The sequence below is a fragment of the Conger conger genome, chromosome 14, assembly GCF_963514075.1.
Source record: "Conger conger chromosome 14, fConCon1.1, whole genome shotgun sequence".
NCBI classification, from domain to species: Eukaryota; Metazoa; Chordata; class Actinopteri; order Anguilliformes; family Congridae; genus Conger; species Conger conger.
In genome coordinates this window covers 17,036,109-17,061,072 of record NC_083773.1, presented here as the reverse complement: position 1 = coordinate 17,061,072, position 24,964 = coordinate 17,036,109, and the positions used below count along the sequence as shown (strand labels likewise).

Below are 24,964 nucleotides of genomic sequence, written 5' to 3'. Positions count from 1 at the left end.
GAACGCTGTTTTTGAAGGCTGATGCCAGAATGAGTCATTGCACAGAACCTACTGATAGGCATGTTAGTTTTTAGAAGGATGGGAAAGAGACAGACTATTTTTTGGTCATTGAGGTATATAATGAGGTATATAACGAGGTATATAAGAAATGTTTGGTAACGACAGTAAGAGAAGCCTGCGAATTGTCACATAACTTCACTCCTGAATGGCATGTAGAGGCAGGACTGCCCGTGTGGCATATGTGAGCACGGTGGTAAGATCTGTGTTGAAAAACAGTCTGTCAGCGTACATGGCCTGTGCTGGCCTGGGCCTGCCCCCAGGAGCCTGTGCTACAGCGTCTCGTGGGCTACATCTGCGATTTCAGCTATAAAAGTGCAAGCTTCCCTCCATACAGGTGTGCCAGCTGGTTCTCACCCAAAACACACCTTGATAATAGAAATATATGATCACATCTTGTCACGTTAATAAGCTTGGTCATTAGCCTGAAATGTAGCTATTTTATTTTACATCAGGGCAAGAGGCATTATAGGCATATTTCCCTCTGCCCTTCTCTCTCTCTCTCTGTGTCTCTCTCTGCTGAGCTTAGTCACCTTCATGTGCTGCTGCCCTTAGTCAGAGCAGTGTGAGCGGTTTGCCTAATGCCGCGCTGAGGGTCTGTGAGTATGAGATTCATCCGACTGGAGTCAGTGTTGCATAATGAGAGAACGAGATGGGCCTGGTGCCCCCGCAGATTCCTCTCGTTTCCTCCCTCTCTCCCTCCCTCTCTCCCTCCCTCGCTCTCCCTCCCTCTCTCTCTCTCTCTCTCTCCGGAGCGTTTCTCTAGCGTGCAGTGCCAGTTGCCGGGTGCTGTGGCACTCACTTCCTAGAAGTGGTGGGAGCCAGTGGAGTAGGTGCGCTTGGCAACAGGGAGTTTAGCAGGAACTGTGAGTCAGAGGAGGGCGGAAACATCAGAAAGCAGAAACCCTAACCCTAACACCTAAAGCTCTTATGTGAAGTGCCCCTCCGGGCTGAGGGAGATTATATCACAGCGTCAGCTTCCACAACGTCAACCAAATTAGCTAACCAATCAGAGGATCTTGTGCAATGAAGGTGGGAATAGGCAGAAGGGAATAGAACAGAATGTTATCCTTATTGTTCCAAAATGGAAAAATCTCTTTGCCTAAAGAGGCAGGACAGGACAGATTACTTTAGATTTTAAATAAAGAAACATTCACAAAAATATCAAAGTCTACCCCCCTCTGAAATACAAAATGGTTTTTCCACAACTCAAAAGCAGTTATGATACAAAATAGCTTTTTTTGAAGCAGTGTACAGAAGGGCTATGTGGGTAATGAATTGAAAGCTGTGCTGTATAGATGGTGGTATTGTATGCTAATAGGTGTGCTGTAGAGATGGTGGTATTGTATGGTAATAGCTGTGCTGTGCTGTAGAGATGGTGGTATTGTATGGTAATAGCTGTGCTGTGCTGTAGAGATGGTGGTATTGTATGGTAATAGCTGTGCTGTAGAGATGGTGGTATTGTATGGTAATACCTGTGCTGTGCTGTAGAGATGGTGGTATTGTATGGTAATAGCTGTGCTGTAGAGATGGTGGTATTGTATGGTAATACCTGTGCTGTAGAGATGGTGGTATTGTATGGTAATAGGTGTGCTGTAGAGATGGTGGTATTGTATGGTAATAGCTGTGCTGTGCTGTAGAGATGGTGGTATTGTATGGTAATAGCTGTGCTGTGCTGTAGAGGTGCTGGTATTGTATGGTAATAGCTGTGCTGTAGAGATGCTGGTATTGTATGGTAATAGCTGTGCTGTGCTGTAGAGGTGCTGGTATTGTATGGTAATAGCTGTGCTGTAGAGATGCTGGTATTGTATGGTAAGAGGTGCGCTGTGACTTGCTGGGCACCAGCTGTGTGCTGGGAGTAGAGCCTGTTCCCTCCCTGTGACTGTCCTCCCCCGTGACTTCCTCTGCTCCCATTTCTATTTCTGTGAGACGGCTCGTCACATTTCAGCACCATGCACATCCTCTCCTAAAAATAATCACATTTCTCAAGCGTCTCTGCTCGTGTGCATTAAAGTGCTGTTAAAATCGCTTTGTCATTTAGGACTGATTTAGTCCTTCGGCCCTCTGGTCGAAACACCGCTGTAAACAATCTGAATCTAGCCAGGTTTGGTTTAGAATTATTTTTGTATTTCACAGCCAGGAAACAAACAATAAATAGTTTAAATTGCATTACAGAAATTAAGGACACATTTGTTTAAGGTTAGAGCAAGCCTGAGAGATCTGGGCCAAAAGCTGACCTCTATCCAGTGTCCAGGAAATGGGAGACACATTTAACCCAGTGAGCACGGTTTCTCTGGAGGCATTTAGGACACCAACCCACAGTCAAATGGCAGCAATTAAAAGCAGCTCAAATCACACATGTCATAATCGTCCAGTTCAATTACAGAAGAAACATTCTAATACTCTGTGTAATGCAGATCCTTATATTGCGCATATCCCACCGTTATACACAGGGTGACAAAATACTCATTTTGTCATTATATGAGATAAGCCAATGGCTTTGCTGAGTTTGATTTTAAAACAGGTAAACCTTTTCCATCTTTTGCAGATTGAAATTTTACTTAACAACTGATTGCCTAAATTCGTGGCTTGCTGCTGGATATTACTGTATGAATGCCTCCAAAACCATTTGGATCCTGTTGAAGGACAGAGTATGTGATTATTGCATTATTCACCAAATCGTTGGTGGTGCGCACTAAATAATTTACGCATCATCTTTCAGTCCTAAATGTGACTGTTTTGTACTGGTATTGCTGACTCGTTAAGGCTTTGTATGGGGAAAAGTAAGTGCTTATTGACACTTAGGTCTCATAAAGAAAGGTAGAGTACTGCTGTCACACTACTTACAGTGAAGAGTTATATTTGTTTTATGCTTCTAGCATAAAACAAAATAAAGTTGTAAACTACAATGTACTGGCTTGGTTTCAAAATCCACTTGGCTGTACAGACAAAATAAAATCTATTGGATCTGTGCTGGCTGTTGGAATAAAATTGCATCAACTTGACAGGGTTCTATGGAATATATAAATAATGAATCAGTGGTAGAGATATGAAGTGCCTGTGCTTTTCATTAGCAAGAGCCAACTTCTGACTGCATATACAGGGAGCGGAGCCTAATTCGTTACAGGGCAAAGACATATGTTTTCTTGATTTGGCTCTGTTTTTAATAAAACAACTCGTAGGTGGAAAAGTACAGATTCAAAGTGCAGATATTCAGATTTCATTTATGCAAAAAGAAGATGTGCTGGACAATCCACAATCACCTGACCTCATTTATGGGGGCACTCGAAGACCGACAAAAGCCAAGCATTCAGGTCAAGACATGGATCATCAAGTTTTGCACAGATTTGTGGATTTGCCCACTGGAGTGCACGTTTGCCATCACAGCAACAGGGCAATATACCAAATATAAAACACATCTTAAATGAATGTACATTGTTCAACAATTCAACTTTTCGCTCAAATTGTTATGCTGATAATATAATTAGTAATGAAAAAAGTTGTATTATATTAGAAAATAATGCAGAATAGAAGCATTAGTGGTCTTAGACATTTGGATCCATTATGGAGGGCACTATATATTTCATTCAGTAGCTTGGCACACCCTGCTGTGCAAACCACATGCCAGTGCTACACTTAACATGCCTCCACCTTTTTGGGTTGAACCCCCAGTGTAGTGGCAGAGGACACAGACTTGCAGCGGACAGAGCTGTTAGCGTTAGCCTTGTATCTAGCATTAGTCTTGTATCTGGAGAGCAGAGGAAGCCGCATATCGTGCCTGCTTGTGCCTGGAGCCGTAATTCTGCAGCATCCCACCTCCTGAAGACCCGCCCTTCCCTAATGTTCATGCTAATCTGCTCTTCCTGCTCAGCTGTTCTAGACCCTTCCGACACATCCTATTAAATCTGGGCTCCGCCAGGAATTGCTCTGATGGAGCACAATCTCTTTTAATAAGGACAATTTCTTCCTGCTCGCAACGTACCATGCCCTCCTTCCACCCAGCAGTTCTTAAACAGGAGAAGCCAATGTCTCTGAGGGGCCGGATTAGAAAATGTTTGTGCTGCTGGATGACTCCACTGGATGACCTTGGGGAACTTAAATGAAACGCAACTCCTTCTGACAGAGAACCACATTATGGCCCTTTTAAGTAAAGTTGGGATACTTGTTTATGGTGCATACGAAATGGTCATTCATAAGATTAATTTCATGAAAATGGAGACCGTTTGACAACTTTAATTTGCCATTCCTTGACCCTCTTGTAGATCAGCAGGATCAGTTTGTATGATTTCATGAAACAGTTGTTTAATTAATTCACTCTTTACTCTTTATCTATGTAATGAATGGGCTTACATGCATAAGGGTTATTGGATACTGCTTCTTAAATAACAAGTGTTCATGGTCATGTGCCCCAGTCTTAAATTACCCACAACAAAGTAGCCTAGAAATAATAATGACTTCCTGTTTCCTGTTCAGATCAGAATTTTTTCATATTATAACCAAAATGGATATTAATTTCCTTTATTAAAAGAGAATCTGCACTTTAATTGAGAATTGCTTCCTTACAAATCTAAAATTGTGGAGTACATAGCCAAATCAAGAATGGTGATTGATTCCCTGCCTGTCACACTTTTAGCCACCACATAAACTATGCATAAATGGCACACAGTAAATTGCTCAGTTTATCATGCACATTTTCTGGTTGTTACACATTCTTCTCGCGTGTATTGTGGCTGGACCGAACACTGTCATGTCACATGTTGTCATGAATATTCACCCTGACATTTGGCTCTCACCAACAGAAAGCTACTTTGTTTTATTGGTGTGCAAGCACTTTTCACAGCAAATCACAGATGGTGCAATGACATGTCAGGTTAGAAAACTCTTTCTATGGAGAAGAGGGTTGACAGGACTTGAGGAGCTGCTAGAAGTACCGATTCCTTGCTTTTGGTGGTTTAAATATTTCCTTCCTATGGCATTAACATCATCATTCTTGGTCACTAGGGTGGGGTTGATCAGATTTGAATAGCTGGAGTGACACTGAAGAAAGCTGGCTGCTGACTAAGCTTTGTTCCTTTAGTTTTGTCTCTGGTTTACTCAACATTCTGGTTTACCTACACCTCTATTTTTAAGCAGTATTGGAGGTGTACAATCCTGAAATGGCATGACGCAGTCTCAATCTGTCCCTGCAGTAACATTGTATCCAAGTGTATGTGTCTTTGAGTGCTACTGTAACAGACCCAAGTCTTATAGAATGCATTTTGGATGGGGCTTTTCCAGTTTACCAAGTAACTGCCATCGCAGTACAAGTAGTGTCAGAGAACTTACCCAGAAGCATACTGTGTCTTTAGGACAGTGTAAATGCTTTGAGTTGTATTCTGCTGCATATTTGAAGCACAAGGTCACCTCAAGGTTATAAGATGATAGATGACAGCAAGCCTATTTAAAAGGTTCTTAAGAAGATATTCTTATTCTTCTTGTTGGCACAAACTGTTTATGTATACATTTAACTTAAAAATAGCTTCCTAGAAAACACAGCATTACCATTCTATGCATACTTATTATGTGCTTTTAAGTATATGCAATGTGTATGTGTGTCTGTATGTGCTATGTGTGTGTGTGTGTGTGTGTGTGTGTGTGTGTGTGTGTGTGTGTGCGTGTGTGTGTGTTTGTGTGTTTGTGTTTAACGTATACGAGGGATACAGTGTAATTTCATGTTGATAAGTTTAAATAAACATAATTACTCTGCACTGAGTCTAATTCAGTAAAAAAAAAAAAAAAAAAAAAGACGGTGAGGTACAGATCAAAGGACATGCAAGTAAAGCTTAGAAAGTTGTGTCTTATTCACTACCAAGTAACCCTAGCCCTGACCCTAACCTGAGTAGATGGCAGCAGGGCACACATTGAAGTTCAGTTTGCTCGTTTACTGTTACAGAACACGACGAAAAGGTGTCTAACTGTATCAGTGTGCATCTTACACTCACTTGGGTCTTAAATTAGCTTGTCAAGGGTTTTCTATGCCTTTTTTCCATTAAACAATTACTGTGAGTTAATAAGACATCATCTGTCCGTGGAGCTCAAAGATCCTAACAAATGAGCTTAATGTCCCATTAAATAATTTTGCATAGCTCTTTGTCAGTTTGCCTTTGTTGAACATATTTTAGCAAGATGGCTGAAATTGGCTTTTATATGTTGACAGGATTGTGAATTTTGTGCATCTTGAGACATAATACTTTTAGATAACCTGTGCACTACAGTTAAAGATGGTGAACCTAATCCAGATTGCCCTATTGCTGTATCACCCTGATGTGCAGATCAGTTGAGCCCAGGCCAGATTCAGACTGGTGCAGGGGAGGCATAGGTCATGAGGGGGTGGTTTCATCACATTGCTCAAATGAGAATCATAAGTGTCCAAGCGACCCTCACTATATATTACGTGACATTATGAATTTGATTAGCATTTACATCTACATTTTGACATTTAGCTGACATTATTATCCAGGACAACTTGCTCAGCTACTTACACATTTTTTATATTATCCACATGCACACAATTCTGTTGTTTTGGCTCTGGACTCCAGTCCACAGGTTAGAGTTCAGACTGTCAGCTTTAATTTAACATGTATTTAAATCCATATCCAGTGATCCATGTAGGAATTAAAGCCCATTTTGCCGTAGTCCTACAGTTTTAGTGTAACAAAGGTAATTGGACAAATGAACATGATCTAAAATAAAGTCGTGATATTTAATACTGGTTATTCCAGAAGAATTTGTTCCTGGTCATTTTGTTCTTGAGGCTTACTAGTGTTTTTCATCTCATACTGAACCCTGTGAGGTTATGCCTGTGTCGTCTTCTCTTCATTCTAGGCTTTGATTTATGCCTATATCTTTGAGAGTTTTCTTGATCTGTTGGACAGTTGGGCTTTTCTTCACAATTGAAAGTATTCTTCAGTCATCCACTACATTGGTCTTCTGTGGTCTACCAGGTTGTTTGCTATCGCTAATCTTGCAATCACTCCCAATGTTTTGGCTATGTCTCAGATTGATTTTTTCTGATTTCAACACCCCGTCTTGCCCAGCTTTACTGGCATTGACACTCCTTTGGTCCTCATGGTGAGATGTTGCGAGTCAGTAACAGATTCTCAGATGAGGTAAAACAAATCACCAATGGAACAAAAGCAAACACTTTATAAATTAACCCAATACTGTTTTTTTTTAAAGAATGGTTTGGACTAACATCTTTAAATCCAACTATCCAGAGTTGCATGGATCACCACATTCTCATGCAGGGAATTGGACATTTTTAAAGTTGTTCAACTCAGTACTGAACTTGGAATGATGGCTTTGAGCCACACTGTGCTGCACAGTTTGAACAATTTACAAAAATACCTTAAACTAGACACTCATTTCAATTGCTGGTTTTAAACGGGCAATTCATGACACTGTGACTGAAGTATGCTGCTGCTTTTAATCCCTGTTTACACAACTGAATCATCCCTCTATGTTATTATCATTTTTGTAGTTGATTGGAGCTTGCTGTTTTATGCCAGGTCCCCAAGATTACAATGTCAGTGGGGTTTATTTCCCTGTTGAATGAATGAATTAATGAATGAATGAATGAAAATTAGGATAGATGGTTATAGGGAGGTAATGGGAAATCTATATATATGTTTACAATCGATAAATGTATTTAATCTATTGCATACATGTTGACACATGCGCAGTAAATACATTAAATGTATATAATTTATTAGAAATAAAATGATCTACCACTAGCTTCAGAATAAAGTCTCAAATTAACTGTAATGTTATTTTAGTACTATATTGCATTATTTACTAGATTTACACATTGGAAAACTATGGACAAAATGGAAAACTAAGGTAGTAATTGCATAGATGAACATGTAAACATGTTTATCTATGGTACAGTTGTATTCAATGTTACAATAAGTGAATTAGATATTTTTACCAACACTTATTATTACTACATGACCTACAGGTAACAGCTTCCAAAAACAACTTTAAAACCAACTGAAGGCAAACTCTCAATAGTAGTCTAAGTATCTAAGTACCCTTACACAACAGGCAGTGGAATCCAAGGTCTTGGAGGGCTTAATTCCAGAACACTTCACACACATTCCAGCCTACTGTGCAAAAAGAAGCCATGTGAATTCTTTTTCTTCCTTTCTCATAGTGACTCATGGCTCACTTTCCCAGGTAATCTGCATTTTAATGTGCACTTTCATGCCAAGCATACATCTGAGCCCTGGAAGAGAAACCCGAGACTGACACCTCAGCTGGGTGCTAGAGGCCACTCTCACTCATCTCATCCGGGGGGGTTGGGGTGGGGGGGTGGATAAGTCAAGCCTAGAATTTTCTGCATGTGTGGAGCTGTGCTGTTTACTGGAGATGGCTCTGTGTATTTACACAATCAAATGGGGCTGAATGGGGGCAAGTATGTTCCAGACAGGACATTATGATAGATACTGTAGATAAATAGATAGACAGATTGATTGATTGCTTGATGGATGGATGGAGCCTTTCATTAGAGTCCTGCTCTAACAGACAATCCTATTAAAGTGCACATTGCTGCTGCCTGTGGCAGTGTCAGTGTCTAATTAAGTGACTCTTTGACATTAGGGAGGGGCATTCCGTCTCACACCTTTTATGTACGTAATTATGTACTCCAGTTTTGGCCACTGAATCATTCGCTTTCGTCACTAGCCTTCTTCCTCTTATGGGAATAAGGCTTCAAAGAAGGAATGCACAGTCATGGTCAAGGAGGCCCTGCTAGCACCCAAGATTACTTAAAAATGTATGTATTGTGTTCTAAAATGTAACATTGAATAGAAAATACTTCGAAAATAGAATTTCTGACACTGCTCTTTGTTTTCATTTCAGATCTGTTCTAGGCAACTATGTATCCAGTACATGTTGTCAAAGACAGGAATAGTCCCAGCGAGCTAACGATTTAAGATTGTTCTTGTTGTACACTGTTGTAAGCTTATTAGCAACCTGGCAAACTGCCATCAAATATTAAATAATAAAATAAACTATATTGTAGCATTCTAATTTTGACTGCAGACTTTGTAGATTATAGCAAGCTTTTGTGAAGCCTACAGGTAATAGGTACAGTACGTTTTTTTATGTTTAATACTTTGATATGTTTAATAGCCTGCATACTTTCATAACAAGCTGAAAGTATACAAATATCAGAATCTTTCTGAGTGTAAAAATAGAAAAAAAGCACATCTCTGATTGTAATATGCCCAGGGCTGTGCAGGTGGAAATGTGTGTGAGGCTTCTTACTGTGTGTGTGAGGCTACTCTTACAGCAGATAGCTACATGAAAAAATAATATTCATCCTGTACTGCACATCAGTTGCATGTACATAAAGAACAGGTTCAACGTTTCTACACCGTGATAATTCAACCCAAACATGATACACTATGGACAGGGACCAGTGTATCCCAATTTTAATGTGACTGTGAGTGTTATTGTTATGCTGCCTTGATACCCTTCTAAAATGGTACATATGCTTCAGTATAAAATACTGCGTATTAAAAGAAAAATATATGAAAATTATAATGATGCGCAATATATAGGCAGTTATTGCTTCTTTCAAATATTGCAAGATCAATATTTTAAAAATATATAGCTCTGAAATATACTACTTTCATAAAAAGTTTTATTTATTCTACAGTGTAGTGTATTAAATGTCTTAGATATGTATAATATATAGTGATCTCCATAATGTTTGTTTAAGGTGTGTTTTATTAGGTCTTATTTGTAGAACAGATAAGAAATTGCACATCACATGCCTCGCTAAGTTCAGAGTTGTTGCAGTGAAGTGGCAGTACCAGCTGTGGGGCAGTATGGTAACCATGTGAATGAGATGTGTTGACAGTATGAGTACAATATCATCTAGCTGCCATTGTTGAAGGGAAGGGTGTAATGCTATACTTGGTTTGTCTTAATACACACATCCTGCTTTGTGCTTCACAAGGGAGAGGACCACACAGGGAGCACGCTCTGTTCAGTTAGCTCTACAATGGATAGCTCTTTGAACTGCGAGCCTTTTTTATTTTCACTTGGATTGATCTATTTTCCTAAATAGCCCACGGGAGCCTAGCTTGTTCTTCAGGTGAAATAATGGCAAACCCTCTCTGTAAACCTTAGTATTATACCTCCCCCTGTCTTAAACACTTGGACTTCTTACAGCCAAAGCACCCTTTTGCCATGTTGTGCTAATGGGGTTCACTCACACGAGTCAGGGGGGCCCAGGGGAACCCAAGGTGATCCAGGCCTTTTAGTGATGTGATGTGTATCTGCAGTGTGCGGCAGACCCAGGCTAGGTCCCTGATCTGACGAGTAAGCCCTTTGTCTCTGAAAAGCCCTTCAAGTTACAATACTGCTTATGAAACTCACAAACAAATTTAATAAAAGTAAATAAGTTCAGTACTGAAATTCGTATTGCCAAATTCCCATTTTCTTTTGCATAAGACATACTCATAAACCCATAATAGTCTTACGGTTATGTTACAAGATGTACAACAGCAAGAATAATAAATCTGTACACCACTGTGATGTTTTATTCTTTACTTGTGTTTAGAAATTGCATAGTTTACATCAAAAGTAAAAATTAATTATAAACCTATAAAAGTAAGTATACATCTTCATCCAGTAGCTTAATGAACACTTTACATGTAATAAAAATGATTGCACAGGGCCTGTAATAACAAAGAGAGGAAAAGTAATTCATTTAAAAATATACTGATATTCACTCAAAATACCTTATTTTAGCGCAATTTTAGTGAGCTCAAACATACAGTGTGGTCCATTTGTATTTAGAGAGTGACATAATGTTTTGTTGTTTTGGCTCTGTACTCCTGCACATTTGCAATGAAACAATGAATATGATGTTAAAGTGCAGCCTGTCAGCCTTGATTTGTCCATTTCAGGAAAACTATGTAGGAATTGCAGTCTGCCCATCTTGGAACCAAAAGTAATTTGACAATTGACTGCTCAGCTATTTGTTGGACAGCTGTGTGTTGTTGCTTCATTAGTTCATGCACATAAAGCTAAGAAAAGGTCTAGGGTTGATCCTAGGAATTGGCATTTTGAGTCTGTTGCTGTTTTCTCTCATCGTGAGGACCAAAAAAAGTTTCAATGCCTTCAATGTTTTTCACTTGAATTGCACTTATGATGACTGTATGTTTAGAACAGCATTTCATGTGTATTTTACTAGTTATGGATGTGTTGCTTTAACTTGTGGAAGAACCTATGCACTTGTAAGTCGCTTTGGATTAAAAGCGTCTGCCAAATGACTAAAATGTAATGTAAAGTGTTATGGGGTGGAAAAATCAGAATAAATTGATCAGAGACATTGCCAAACATTGGCTATTGCTAAGAAGCAAGAACTCACTGGTGCATATTGTACTTTCAAAACTGATCAGTGGTGATAATTGGAATGATTGTTCTTAATTGTTTTTAATTTAATAGTAATAATTGTTCATTTTTTTCAAGCCTATATGTCTCACCAGCAATGAAAATATTAATACAGATACAGCACAGTGAGTTCTGCTAAACATCATGTAGTATTTTCATCACCTTCAATTCTGTTCATTTAACTGATTTTCATCTGTCATTCTGTGTTCCTGATTTTTGGATCTAACCATCACTAATGCCATCGCATGAATTTTTAAATGATGTAGATTCAGATGGGGAAATGTTCAGAAGGGGCTCATATTAACAACATAGCCCTGGAAAAAGCATGTGTAATCCTTTTTTCTAATACTCTTTGTCACCCAACACATTTAAACTTTCATTGCACAACCAAATGAGATTTTTGTTTATTATATAGTTGTATCTTTATCTTACGAGGTATGCCAACTTGAAAGTTATATTTAGTGGGACGATTCAGTAGCCTGATTTAGAGACTGCAGTGTTGTAGGAATTTCACCAGGAGACCAGGGTTAACAAGGCCCTCTTTTTGTACAGTGTGACCTTTGGGTCTCAGTTTAACATCTCATACAATGGATGATGTTTGTTATCTTTTAGGAAAGATAATTACAACAGACAGAAGGACAGAAACAATGGCTGCATTTTTTATGTCAGGAATGAGACCCATTGCTCATTGGAAATCAGCTCTAGTCAGAGCTTGTCTCCGATGAGTGTGGATAGTCTATGCCCTCCTCCAGTCTGTGTCCAAGGTCACCATTGGCTGTCTGAGTCTGGCTGGCACAGAGCAGTCACAGTAGGAGGACCCCTCCCCCTTCCATTCTCCATAGATTGACCTCCATTTTCACCGCATGTGTGTCTAGTTATTCTTTTCCCAAATGAGGCTCCAAATAATTTTTCTTTCCTGTCAAGAGAATTTGGCCACTTCCTTTCCCAGAAGTAGCGGCTTTAGCTAATGGCCTGATGAGAACACAGTGAGTGTTTCATGATGTTTGTGCTCCCTGGCACACATTCATGTACAAGAGCAGGGCAAATTAGTTTCCACCAGGTTGTTGGACATAGTGTGAAATGCAACTGCAGGCTGGCAGGTTCTGTCATTTTGTAGGTGCAATGAAATACTGCAATAGGTGGCCAACATTTGACCTATCCCTCTCTCTCCCATGTTAATGTACTGGGGGAGAATGTTGAGCAGATAATCTGAGTTGCCTCCTCTTTGTAGAAATCGCGGGGCCTGCAGAGCGTGCTGCAGTATTGATTTGGTGGAACGGGATCAATATTTTGTATCATCACATTTCGTTTCCATGGAAACCAGTTTTGGACATACAGTAGTTCTGCATGGTGTAAAACCACGGAGGATCCGACTTCCTGCTGCCCAGACAAATAGACGTGCACAAGGCTGATTATGCTACCAACCAGAGTGGTCATGTCCGCCAATGCTTTGTTACAGGTTAACTTGTAATCACTGCATGGGTACATGCATGCATGCGTGTGTGTATTTGAATGTTTGGGAGAAAATGGTATACAGAAGTGTGTGTTCTTCTTGAGAATTTTCCTTCTATAAAACCTTCCCTAAACCCTAATCTAAGCGCTCCAAACAAATCAGCTATTTCCCGATACTGAGGAAGCATGGGAAGTCCAAATTTATGACCATAGTAAGTCGTCTAATTTGATCATTATGCGGTTGGTGGGGAAATTTAAAGAACACCGTTCTCTGATACCTTTCAATACTGTTCAACTGAGCATTTGTCTGTGAAAATAGCTGCCTGCATTGCTCTTGAGCTGTTGAGTTCACTGGGTGCTCACGAGCATTTCAATCCAGCCAGCGTGATGCATAGCGTTACCATGGTGATATATTTTTAGCCACACTGAAAAAGCCAACTGTTAAAATATGCAATATCTTTCAATGCTCCCTCATTTGCGAAGACTGACATGTGCTTTCATACATGCTTAAGCCATATTTAAGATGCACATTTTCTTTTGACTGCCTTGAAATCCCTGTTCAAACAATGCTGCTAGCTCGCATGTTATACTATATGAATAGTATAGCATACACCTTTGGTAGGCCTATGAGTTTTTCTTTTTTTCTTTTTGTGAGATACAAATAGATCCAAAATCAATCTCTGATCCTTTTAAATTCAGCTGTTTCCCCCAGTTCGGAGTCTCTCTACCTCATATGTGACATCTCATTATTAGTGCATGAGTGTCCTGGTTTTACACGCAAGTTAATGAGGGTATTGTGTTGTAGCTTTAGCCCCTCATGTCTTCAGATCCTACTCTCCTGGTGAGTAATGAGGTCAACTGAGCGCAATCTCCATCTTCCATTTGATCTTACGAGAAGATGGCTGTATAATGTTTCTCTCTTGTGCGCACTTTCTCTCTCCTTTACTCACTCATCCAGTCACTCACTCACTCTACTGTATACTGTACCTTTTTGGACTTACACAAACTCTCTTTAAAGTAACATATCTCTTATTTCAATTGTTATCTGCTGTTGAAACGCTTCGCTTAAATTACCTTGCGTCAAATGACAAGTGGGCCGCAGACCACAACCAGACATACACGCTGACTGGGCCTCACGCTGCTCACCGGAGATCAGTGGAACTCCTTCTCGCAGAGCTGCAATTAAGGAGTGTTTGATTAGTCTATTCTTAGCCGTCTAGAACCTGGGTAGTGTAATCTGCGGTCCTGTTTGTATTCAGCAGTGTTGGCTTCCTGGTCGCCCAGCGAGACTTTCCTCTGTCCTCCACAAACCATTTCACCTCCCGCAGCTGGGGTAGCACGCTGATAGCTCATGGTGTTCAGGAGCAATGACTGCTCAGCTGGCAGACTGGAGCATGTACAGTTCAGTTGGCAGACTGGAGCATGTACAGTTCTGTTGTCAATGCAGCCCAGAGACGCGGTGGCAACATAGCACTTCCATGCTTTTACAATGCTTGAGAAAACGAAGCTTTATATTTGCATTTTCAAAAAGCTGATGGTTTAAAAATGGTTTACAATGGACCTGTAATTCCCTAAAATGTGAAATTACAGCCTGCATGGCCTTCACATTTTTGTAACACTTAAATGAATGTAAACACAACAAGCGAAAAGAAAGACTCTTGCTCATGAAGCAGCAGTTGATTGGAGGCCACAGTGTGTACAGGTAGACAGTAGTTCTGTGTTATTCTGTCCCATACCCAGCCTTAAACCGATCTCCTGATCGCCATTGGCTGAAGTCAGAGGTGCCCAGATCTCAGACAGTCTTCTTTCCCAGGCCAAGCAAGTGAAGGGGTTGAAATCAGCAACACATTCAAACCACATCAGTTGAATGGGCTGGAATCACTGACACTTCCCTATCTATTTGGATCATGGGGATTTGCTGCTGGTTTATCACTCCCAGTGATGTCCCTGGCCCTGTGTCTGTGTACTGGGTTCAGATCCGTTTTGACAAGTTATTCTGAGTTTAAAGAGTTGTAGCCCTGTTCTCTGCTCAAAAAGGGTTTGGCAGAAAATGTCCCCTTATAAACCCTCTCAGCCTGTCCTGTTTCCAGATACACTGGGGCTGACAGGACTCTGAGGCTGTTGAACAGTGAAAGGAGGTAGAGTGGAGTTGTATTCTTTAAGTCACAGTCACAGTATGGACATGTGTGATCTTGTGATGGGAGGTGAGCTAAACTCCCGTCAAGGTTTCTCACTGTGCGTTTCTGGAGCCTTCTCCTTTTCCACGACCTGACATGACCCCACGGCTACACTGAGCCATAGCCCACAGAGTCTCACAGGGTGGTGGAATCCCATTTGTCTCTGTTGAAAAAGGAACAAGGCATCATGGGAAAAGGTCATTTAGGCAAAACAATCAGCAGTGACTTTGAGGAAAAACCGAATCTCCCCATCCCAAGGGATGGTCCTGAAATAGATTGTGCTGTGGAGTGTAAAAGTTTTGGCTTTGACATTGGAATCTCATTACAGCATGGTTCCTCAGGTATGGACACTGACCAGTGTGTACTTTTGAATGGACAGCCTCTACAGGGCTTGGCATTCTTTTCACATACACATCTCCTTTAACCCTTTGAGACCTAGGGCGATTTTGAATTTTTTCTTTTTTTTTTGGCTATTTTCTGTTTTTTACAGATTAAACGGGTTTATCTAATAGATAACCCCTCATGCAACCTGTCCCCATCAGAAAGTGTAGGCTCGGATATGATATAGATCAGTTGGTGAGCCCCATTATATGAAAAAAAATAATAAAACTACCTGACAAAAAATATGTTCAATTGAGTATATCTCCAAAATCAAAAGTGTCAGTTTGAACATTGTGGCTGTGTACTCCACAATTTTAGATTTGTAATCAAACAATTTGCATGTAAAAAATTAGAATTCCCATGAGTGGGAACATGAGAACAGGTTAAATAAAAAAGCTGCTTTAATGAAAGAGTATTTATATACATTTTAATTTCACCTTATAGAAATGACAGCACTTTTTATACATAGTCCCCCCATTAGTATTTGGGACAAATTGCTTCACAGGTGTTTCTTATTAGTCAGGTGCGTTCAGTTGTTTCTTTCTTCAGGTATAAGAGTTCAGTATCGAGAAACTGAAAATGTTGATTAATATGCACTATCCCTGGTAAAACATTTTTTTTTTTAATACAATAAAAAAAATGCAGGCTAAAAGGAGCTGTCCTAAAACTGAGGCTCCCCCCTCATCGGTGAAACATGGTTGGGGGCGTTATTGTTTGTGCATGTACAGTATGGCTGCCACAGGTGCTGGCTCACTTAGATACTTCTTAACGAGCTGTAACCTGGCCATTCTGTTTTGCAGCTAACTAGTGGCATCTTGCAGTGTAGCCTCTGTAGTTCTGTTTAAGTCTTCTGCAGACAGTACTCACGGACACATCAACAGCTGCCCTCATGGAGAGTTTTTCTGATCAGTTGGACGGGTGTTTGGGAGTTTTTCTTTGTTATGGCAAGAATTCTTCATCCATCAACTGTAGAGATCTTCCTTAGACTACCAGGCTCTATGCAATTACTGAGCCCACCAGCGCTCTCTTTCTTCTTAGTGATGTTCCATCATCGTCATGCTTATTGTGTTAAGCAAATCTTTTGGCGTATGTCTCTGACATAGGGCAGCCTGTAGCATAGTGGTTCAGGTACATGACTGGGACCCACAAAGTCAGTGGTTTGATCCCCGGTGTAGCCACAATAAGATCCGCACAGCCGTTGGGCCCTTGAGCAAGGCCCTTAACCCTGCATTGCTCCAGGAGAGGATTGTCTCCTGCTTAGTCTAATCAACTGTACATCGCTCTGGATAAGAGCATTTTTTTTTATTTCTCAGCCTCATAATAGCATCTGAACCTCTGTTCAAATACTTATGGACTGCATTGTATATATATTATATTTTACTCTGATGAGCCAAAGCATTATAACCACTCACAGATGAAGCGAATAACATTGATTGTCTCATAACAATGGCTCATGTCAAGTAGATGGTAGTAGATATATATAGTAGATGGTAAGCGAACTGTTGGTTCTCGTAGTGGACGTGTCGGATGCTGGAGGAATGGGCAGGCTTAAAGACCTGAGCGACTTTCACAAGGGCCAAATCATTATCCGAGCTAGCAGAAGGGCTACTGTGGCACAAGTCCCAGAAAATTTGAATGATGGTTATGGTAGGCATGTGCCCCAACACACAGTGCATCACACCCTGCTGCATCTGGTGCTGCATAGCTATGCCCATGGGCACGCGAGTGTCGGAAATTGACCTTGGAGCAATGGAAGAAGGTTGCCTGGTCTGATAATTCCCATTTTCGTTTACATCATGTGTACATGCTCACACTTTACCTGGGGAAGAGATGGCACCAGGATTCTCTGTGGGAAGAAGACAAGCCGGTAGAGAGAGTGTGATGCTCTGGGCAATGTTCTGCTGGGAAACTCTGGGTCTGGGAATTCATGTGGACATCAATTTGACATGTGCCACCTACCTAAACATTGTTGAGGACCAAGTACACCCCTTCATGGCCATGGCATTGCTCGATGGCAGGAGCCTCTTTCAGCAGGGTAATATGCCCAGCCACACAGCACAAATTGTTTGGGAATGGTTTGAGGAACATGACGAAGAGTTCAAGGTCTTGCCCAGGCCTCCAAATTCCCCAGATCTCAATCCGATCGAGCAACTTACAGGACTTAAAGGCTACTGCTAATGTCTTGGTGCCAGATACCACAGGGCACATTCAGAGGTCTTGTAAAGTTTATGCCTCTGCGGGTCAGAGCTGTTTTGGCAGCACACAGAGGACCAACAGCATATTAGGCAAAAGAATCTGGCTCATCTGTGTATAATATAATATGTTTAATCATTTGTAATTATAATTTACTTTGTTTTTGCTGCAGTGATATTTTACTCATTCATTCATATTCTTGGCACCAATACTAATGGCTTCTGAGGAGCCTGCCAGTTTGCAGTTCCACTGTTTTCTCTGAGGTGCACAATAGCTCTGCTTTTTGTTTCTTCAGTGATATTTATTTAGTGTTGTACTTAGCAAAACTTATACAATGCTATTTCCATCAAACCTGTGGCAAATAACATTTTTGCTATATGGTATGGATTAGATTCCTCTAAAGGACACAGCTGTGATGTGTTGTACCTACTTGGTAGTTTTGTCATTTTCTTAAAAATCATGATCCTTGTATTCCTTTCTTTCAGTGATTGAAGACTACATTTATATTTGTTCTTTAAAAATAAATGTGTATTCCCCAATTTTTTTCTTCAAACACTTGCCTAATAGTCAGTGTAAATGTCTGTGAAAATATATTGAATATAGTTGATCTTTTTGAAGCAGTGTTTTTAAAGGTATACACCAGGGACGGGTTGAATCCACCTTACGGTTAATTTTTTCTTATTTTATCTTCGAACACACGGCTAAGTATGCCTGGAGCTTGTTGGACCTTTGCCAATGTCGGGATAATTTGCATGGAACATGGTCTGTGCAGAGGAGGCGAGGGGAAAGGTCTGGGCCCTGCCTTATAAAGCATCTTATGTAAGTGCAGCAAACAGCCTGGCTGATGAGTCAGCACTGTAATTGAAGACTGTGGGGGGACATGAGGGCCCAATCTTGGATAGAGAGCCTATTAATTTTTTTTTTGTCCGTGGGTTTTCACTTGTGAACAGGCTTGCTTTTTAATTTTTTTTCTTTTCTGATTGACCACTGGCTTTAATTTATACTTACACTCAAAATGTGCCATTATGACTCGCACAACAACATTCAGTATCTATGTGTGAAAAAGGACTTCCCTTTTTTGAAGGATACAGTTTTCTGAACTGTGTCTCAATGTGTCAATGATAATGATATGTGGGTTATAGTTTAAAGCCTATATTTCATTGTTTTTTTCAAATCCACAAATTAATTGCCTGCTGATATCAAGTCACGACAGTTGCTCTGGTGCACAACTGAAATGTTATGCTGTAGTACTAATGGTGTCATATTGTGGTTCAGTGGGTTAATTTGCAAGTGTATTAAGTTGAGCTAATTTGGATATAACCATTTCTGCACAGCTCATTAACGTTGTGAAGTGTTGTTTTGTACATTTTGATGCACTCATAGCCGTTTTTGGCACAAGAGTCAACTCTGAGCCAACAGCCTGGAAGGCTTCCTTGCCCCCCATTTGATGCCAAGCACAAAACCCAAGCTAACAATCAAGCTAGAGTATCTAGTTGAGTGACTGGCTAGCTAGCATCACTTGGTTTAATTTAATTCAGTCCCATATTGTAAACCTTTGTGCGTTTTATTTTAGGTCCTGATATCCGTACAGTAAGAAGACATTTTTGTGGTTTGAAGTAACAAGAACAATGTTTATCCAGTTTTACATGTCCATGTACATGTCTCCAGCGAGCTTTACCGAGAACAGGCTGTTTTCGTGACTATGTCTTAAAGGCTAATTAATATTGATGAACCTCGTTACTGATTTGCTGGCTAGCTCCAACAAACTGAACGCCATCTGTGCTGAGAGCTTCGATTTCTTCTGGCTACAAGGTGGGCCGTGCTGAATATAGCAAATGAGTGTATCATTGTGATGTCACACATTTACGGAAGTCCAAACAGCTTGTTTAAATTAACTTTTCATACGGATTGTGTGGATTTATTTAGTGACTGTACGTTTTGATACTTTCACAGTGTTTTTATAGCACCTTCAACTCCTTTATGATCCAAATAGCAAGGAAAATGACAGATATATAGCAGAATTGTTTTGCAAATCAAGCAGAGTTGCCTAATTGGCAAGCGTTGTACTGAAATGTTTCATTTCATTTGTGACATTTTTTATTATTGTTGTCTTATATCTTTTCTTTCTTTTTCTTTCTTTTTGCAGGTTTAACTGGAGTTGCAGCCGACTTAGAAAAAAGAAGAGAAATCTATGGGAAAAACCTTATACCTCCAAAGAAGCCAAAAACATTCTTACAGTTAGTATGGGAAGCGCTGCAAGATGTAACCCTCATTATCTTAGAAATCGCCGCCATGATCTCCCTCGGACTTTCCTTTTACCACCCTCCAGGGGAAGGGAGTGAATGTGAGTGCTAATCTATCTGTCTATATGCCTGTCTCTCACAGGAGTTGCAGAATGACATCATGCTTTTGACTTTAAAAGGTAAATGCAGTTGGATCAGTCTCTGAAGACTCAGGTAATGAGTGTTCATTACAGGACTGATATGAACAAACAGCCCATCATTTATCCTGTCCGTACAGCCAGAAGTGATCCCTTAGCTGGTTATAAATTAACACTTGGAAATTGTTTGCCAATTGAGCTTGCTCATTCTGAACATGAAGGTAACAGCCAGGCTTGAGGGCAGCAACTGAATGTGCACATGCTCTTAAAGCGGGCATTGCTTATTGACATGGGGTTTTCTAACTATATAGTCTGGCACGTCCAGTGCGTGAGTGTGTATTCCCCTGAGTTTGGAAAGGCAAAGACCTCACCTCCTAAGGCCTTGTTAACAAGAATGACTCTGCATTTCAAGCTTTCTCAGACGAGACGGGGAATCAGGAAATCCACCAAAGGTGCTTTCTGAGGGCCAAGTTAATGGAGTGTGCGAAAGATGTCATTAGAGAAATAACCTTTAGGTGAAGGCCATGCATCAAGCCACTCTGCTGTAAAATGTGCAATGAAGGCAATGCCATTAAGCAAGCTTGTTCCAAATGTTGAATTAATAATATCAATCACAACAGTCAGAAATTAAATTACATTTCCAACAAAAATTAGCTTTCATTTGTGCATATTAGTTGTTAAAACATTTACGCAAGTTCAACCTAAAGTACATTTTTACCTTGTGCAGTGTGTGGTCTGTGATCGCATGGCATGACAAGACGATATGAAAAGGGACCTACTGGAGCCATGACAAAGGAAATAATGGATTAGTCTGGTTAATGCAGGTTATTAGCACTTTTTAGTAGAATAATGTATTAGTCTGTTCATCTTGGAATACTATACCCAGCTGTCCTAGCCTCACATATCTAATATAATCAAGTTGGTAGATAATTTCTTAGTCAGTTGTTTGGTATAATATAACATAATATTCTGCTGCATAAAGTCCACATACTGATGTCTATGAGATAGAGGTATAGATTTCACACATTTAATTCCAAAGTTACATGAGGAATAAAGCCCCAAACAGCTCAGAAACAATCTAGAGTAAGTAATGTTGGAGTCATAACAGTAGCAATACAAGTTAGAACTTGTCTCTTTTTGTCTTCTGAAATGAAATAGTCCTCGGTGATTTTTATTAAAGTCTAATAAATGGCCATTTCTCTTCTCCTTCCCATCTCTCTCAGAGATACAGACAGGCTATTCCACCTGGCTTTTAAAAATAGCCCAAGGTGAGGTAAATGGTGGTAAACTACTTTCATGTTTCACAAGTATTTCAAGACTCCTAGTCCTAGTTTTCTGCCTGTGTCAAGCTGGCAAACGAGGATGCAGTGTCAACCTAGTATTGAGCATCAGAGAGAGCATTACATCGTGAGAAATCCCTAGTTGGCATGATGTGTGAGGACCATGGTGTCTGCTGACAGCCAGCCTCTCTGGGTTTGCAGCAGAATGACATGGTCTGCTTTGGGTAAGGAAGATTGATGATGCTGTGTGTCTGCTCCCAGTCATCACTGGTGTTTAGATTGAATTATCCCATTACAGATTTTCTCCCTCTGGCTCTCCATGCTATGATAAGCAGGCATCTCAGGATCAATATGGTATTTGGAGGGGAAAAATCTCTTTCCTCATAACATGAAAAAGAATGGCAGGAAACTAGAGAGTGCACTGTATTGCTCAAATATTTGTTTAAAGGTCACAAGCCTTTGTGGAATAAGAAAAGGTGACCTTTTTCTGATCTGCATATGCAATATTAATAAAATATAACAGGTTATATAACAAACACAGAAACTTAAAATGGAAAGTTAAGCAGTAATGTTAGCAAATAAGACACCCCCCCCCCCCCCCCCCCCTTCATTTTTGCTAATGTGTGGCAAAACGATGTTGAAGAGTTCATGTATTCTTAAACTTACTTCAGCTATGGAATATACTAGCAAATGCTAATTAGAATTTTTTTGCCAGCCATGGAAATGAGACTAGGAGCTTTAATGAGAACAAGTTGCAGATGAAGTTTGATTTTGGGTGTACATAAATATATATATATATATATATATATAGCTTACTATCTGATGTACTCTTCAGAACCACGGACAGCAACTAGATCAAGCCTGAACTTTCAGCTTGACTACAGTTACATTTTCATTTGCCAATTTCAGAATTTACAAAACACTTACTAGCCTCTTTGGATTTACAGAAGGTGTATTTTACATGGCTTGAAAACCATATTTACAGATAATAGTATAAAAGAACAGCAACAGTAGAACTAGGACTAGGAGCAGTTGTAGGAGTATTGTAAGGTAATAGGGGTGTAATGATAGATCAGGATCAATGTATTGCTTCAATGGGAAACAAACCGGTCCAATCAATACAAATTATAAAAATTGATCCATATCATTATGAATCATAGCAAAATATTTATTTAAATGTCCATACTACATGTTGACAGCAGTTTATTCTCTAGCAATAATGCCGCCATCTTTTTTTATGATTATGACAAGACCTTTCCCTTTCCTTGCCATTTTTCCTTCTGTTAAATTTACCGTTGATAAATTAGTGTGCCTGGATGTGTATATTGTAACAAGAATATGTTAGCTGTATATTGATCGTTCTTGCGATTCAACTGTTTTGGATCATATCGTTGCTAAATTTGTGATATTGCCAAATATTGAACCATTGTTTCACAAATCAACATTTTATCCTATTGTGATAAAGCCTGAGGTTTACACCCCTACTAACAGTCTTTTCTGTCACAAATAATTTACTTTCCTAAAAGAATATTTACATATATTCACAGAAATATTTTCACTTGTTATTTTGGGTCATTTTGATTATGGTCTTATGCTATTTAAAGTTATCTTTGAGAGAAATTAAGAGAGGTTTTTTATTGTGTTCTACCAAGGTGATGTTCACAGGTCAGGAATAAAAATCTTTAAGTGGCAGAGGTTTAAATGAACCATGTCATCAGTATTGCTTTAAATGTCCCCTTCAGAGACAGTGGCCTCAATGAATGCTCTTCTCTCTGCAGCCGGTGAGGCGGCGTGGAGACGCAGCCATGCTTGCTCATCAGGGAATTCACATTTAACTAAAGGTGTTAGCTCACCCACAGAGCACGGGATACCAAGGTGCTATCCTATATAGAGAGCCTGCTTCTGGCACATTCCCATTGTTTCTCTGCTTTATAAAGCAGCACAATCACTCCATTTGGAGCCATGGCAGCTGATATCACTCAGAGTATTGTGAATAGAGCATTGCAGATAAAGTAAATTTTGTACCTGATGTGAGTTTAAATATGCTGGGCACAGTTTAATGCAGGCACAATGGCCCTCTTCATCTGTACTATCAACAACCTGCATTAGAAACTGTGATTGACACCTTGGAGCAGAAGCTAACACTGTGGTGTTTAGTCCAAGCTGGGATTGTGCTGTGGCCCTGAGAGCTCTCTGTCACAGGATATCTGAATGACAACCTCTACTGCACTAAATCTTACAGGTGACTTCAGATGAGGTTTGATATGATGGTGTCTCAGTAGTCACAGTGGAGACAATGCCAAGCCTTCATGACTCAGTTGGGTATCATGGTTTTTCATTACTAACGGGCCAGTGATGTCGATGAAGGTGACTGTAGAATTAAGAACGCTAGAGTGCCATCATCGGCAAATCATTCCAATGCTGTTAGAAGGTTCCTGTCTGGGATAAATATGATCTAGGTCAAGTGCAAATAGTGGAGATATGTTAATATACTGTTAAAGATTTATATTAACATCTTTAATATAGTGACATATATTTCTGTCTCAGCTAAATTAAAAAGAATGAATTTTGTGATAGCATGAAAAAAGAAAAACTGGGGGTGCAGTTTGTGCGGTCAGGTAGGTATGGTGGAAAATGTGTACCTTCACAAAATGGCGGCCAAGTCTGCAGCAGGAGTGATGTACTTATCTCATTTTGTTCTCCAGACTTTTCCCGTTATTACTCAGATATGTGGTTTTTATGATTCACTGTCATTAAAGTGTGATCCAATAATCTGTATACATTTGCACAGAGATGAATGTATATTTAAATACAGGTGCTCTGTGTTCTTACATCTTGTGGATCCGTGTGGGTGTGCACTTTCACATACTGGTGCTCCATGTGTTTACTGTTTATAGGGGCATGTGTGCCCAGGTTTGAATGCATTTTCACATGCAGGTGCTCCTCATCTTACAGCTTGTGGGAGTGCGTGGGAGTGTGTGTGTGTGTGCGTGTGTGCGTGTGTGCGTGTGTGCGCGTGTGTGCGTGTGTGCGTGTGTGTGTGCGTGCATGCGTGTGGGTGGCCAAGTTTGAATGTATTTCCTCATGCAGGTGCTTCTTATCTTACCGCATGTGGGAGTGTGTATGTGTGTGTATGTGTATATGTGTGTGGCCAAGTTTGAATGTATTTCCATGTGCAGGTGCCCCTTATCTTACAGCGTGTGGGAGTGTGTATGTGTGTGCCCAGTTATGGATGCATTTTCACACACAGGTGCTCCATGTCCTTTCAGCTTGTGGGAGTGCTGCCGCAGGTGTAGAGGATGAGGGTGAGGCAGAGGCTGGCTGGATCGAGGGGGCAGCCATCTTGCTGTCTGTGGTCTGTGTTGTGATTGTCACTGCCTTTAATGACTGGAGCAAAGAGAAGCAGTTCCGAGGTTTACAAAGCCGCATCGAGCAGGAGCAGAAATTCCAAGTGGTGCGTGGTAGCCAGGTCATACAGCTTCCCGTAGCGGACATTGTGGTTGGCGACATCGCACAAATCAAATATGGTACGTGTTTTTTCACTGTAATCTAATGTTTTAGTTCCACACCACTGTGAATTTGCTAAAACCTTTTAAAAA

General features: G+C 40.2%; 1 protein-coding gene across 4 annotated transcripts in view; it reads left to right on the top strand.

Moving 5' to 3' along the window:
• The window catches only part of atp2b2 (ATPase plasma membrane Ca2+ transporting 2), a 168,539-nt gene that overhangs the window by 91,819 nt on the left and 51,756 nt on the right, over positions 1-24,964 (top strand). For all 4 annotated transcript variants that reach the window (XM_061219328.1, XM_061219326.1, XM_061219327.1 and 1 more), the window contains 2 exons: positions 19,852-20,049; positions 24,635-24,892. In XM_061219328.1, the coding sequence (XP_061075312.1) occupies positions 19,852-20,049; positions 24,635-24,892 (456 nt within the window). The remainder of the gene's footprint in view (positions 1-19,851; positions 20,050-24,634; positions 24,893-24,964) is intronic.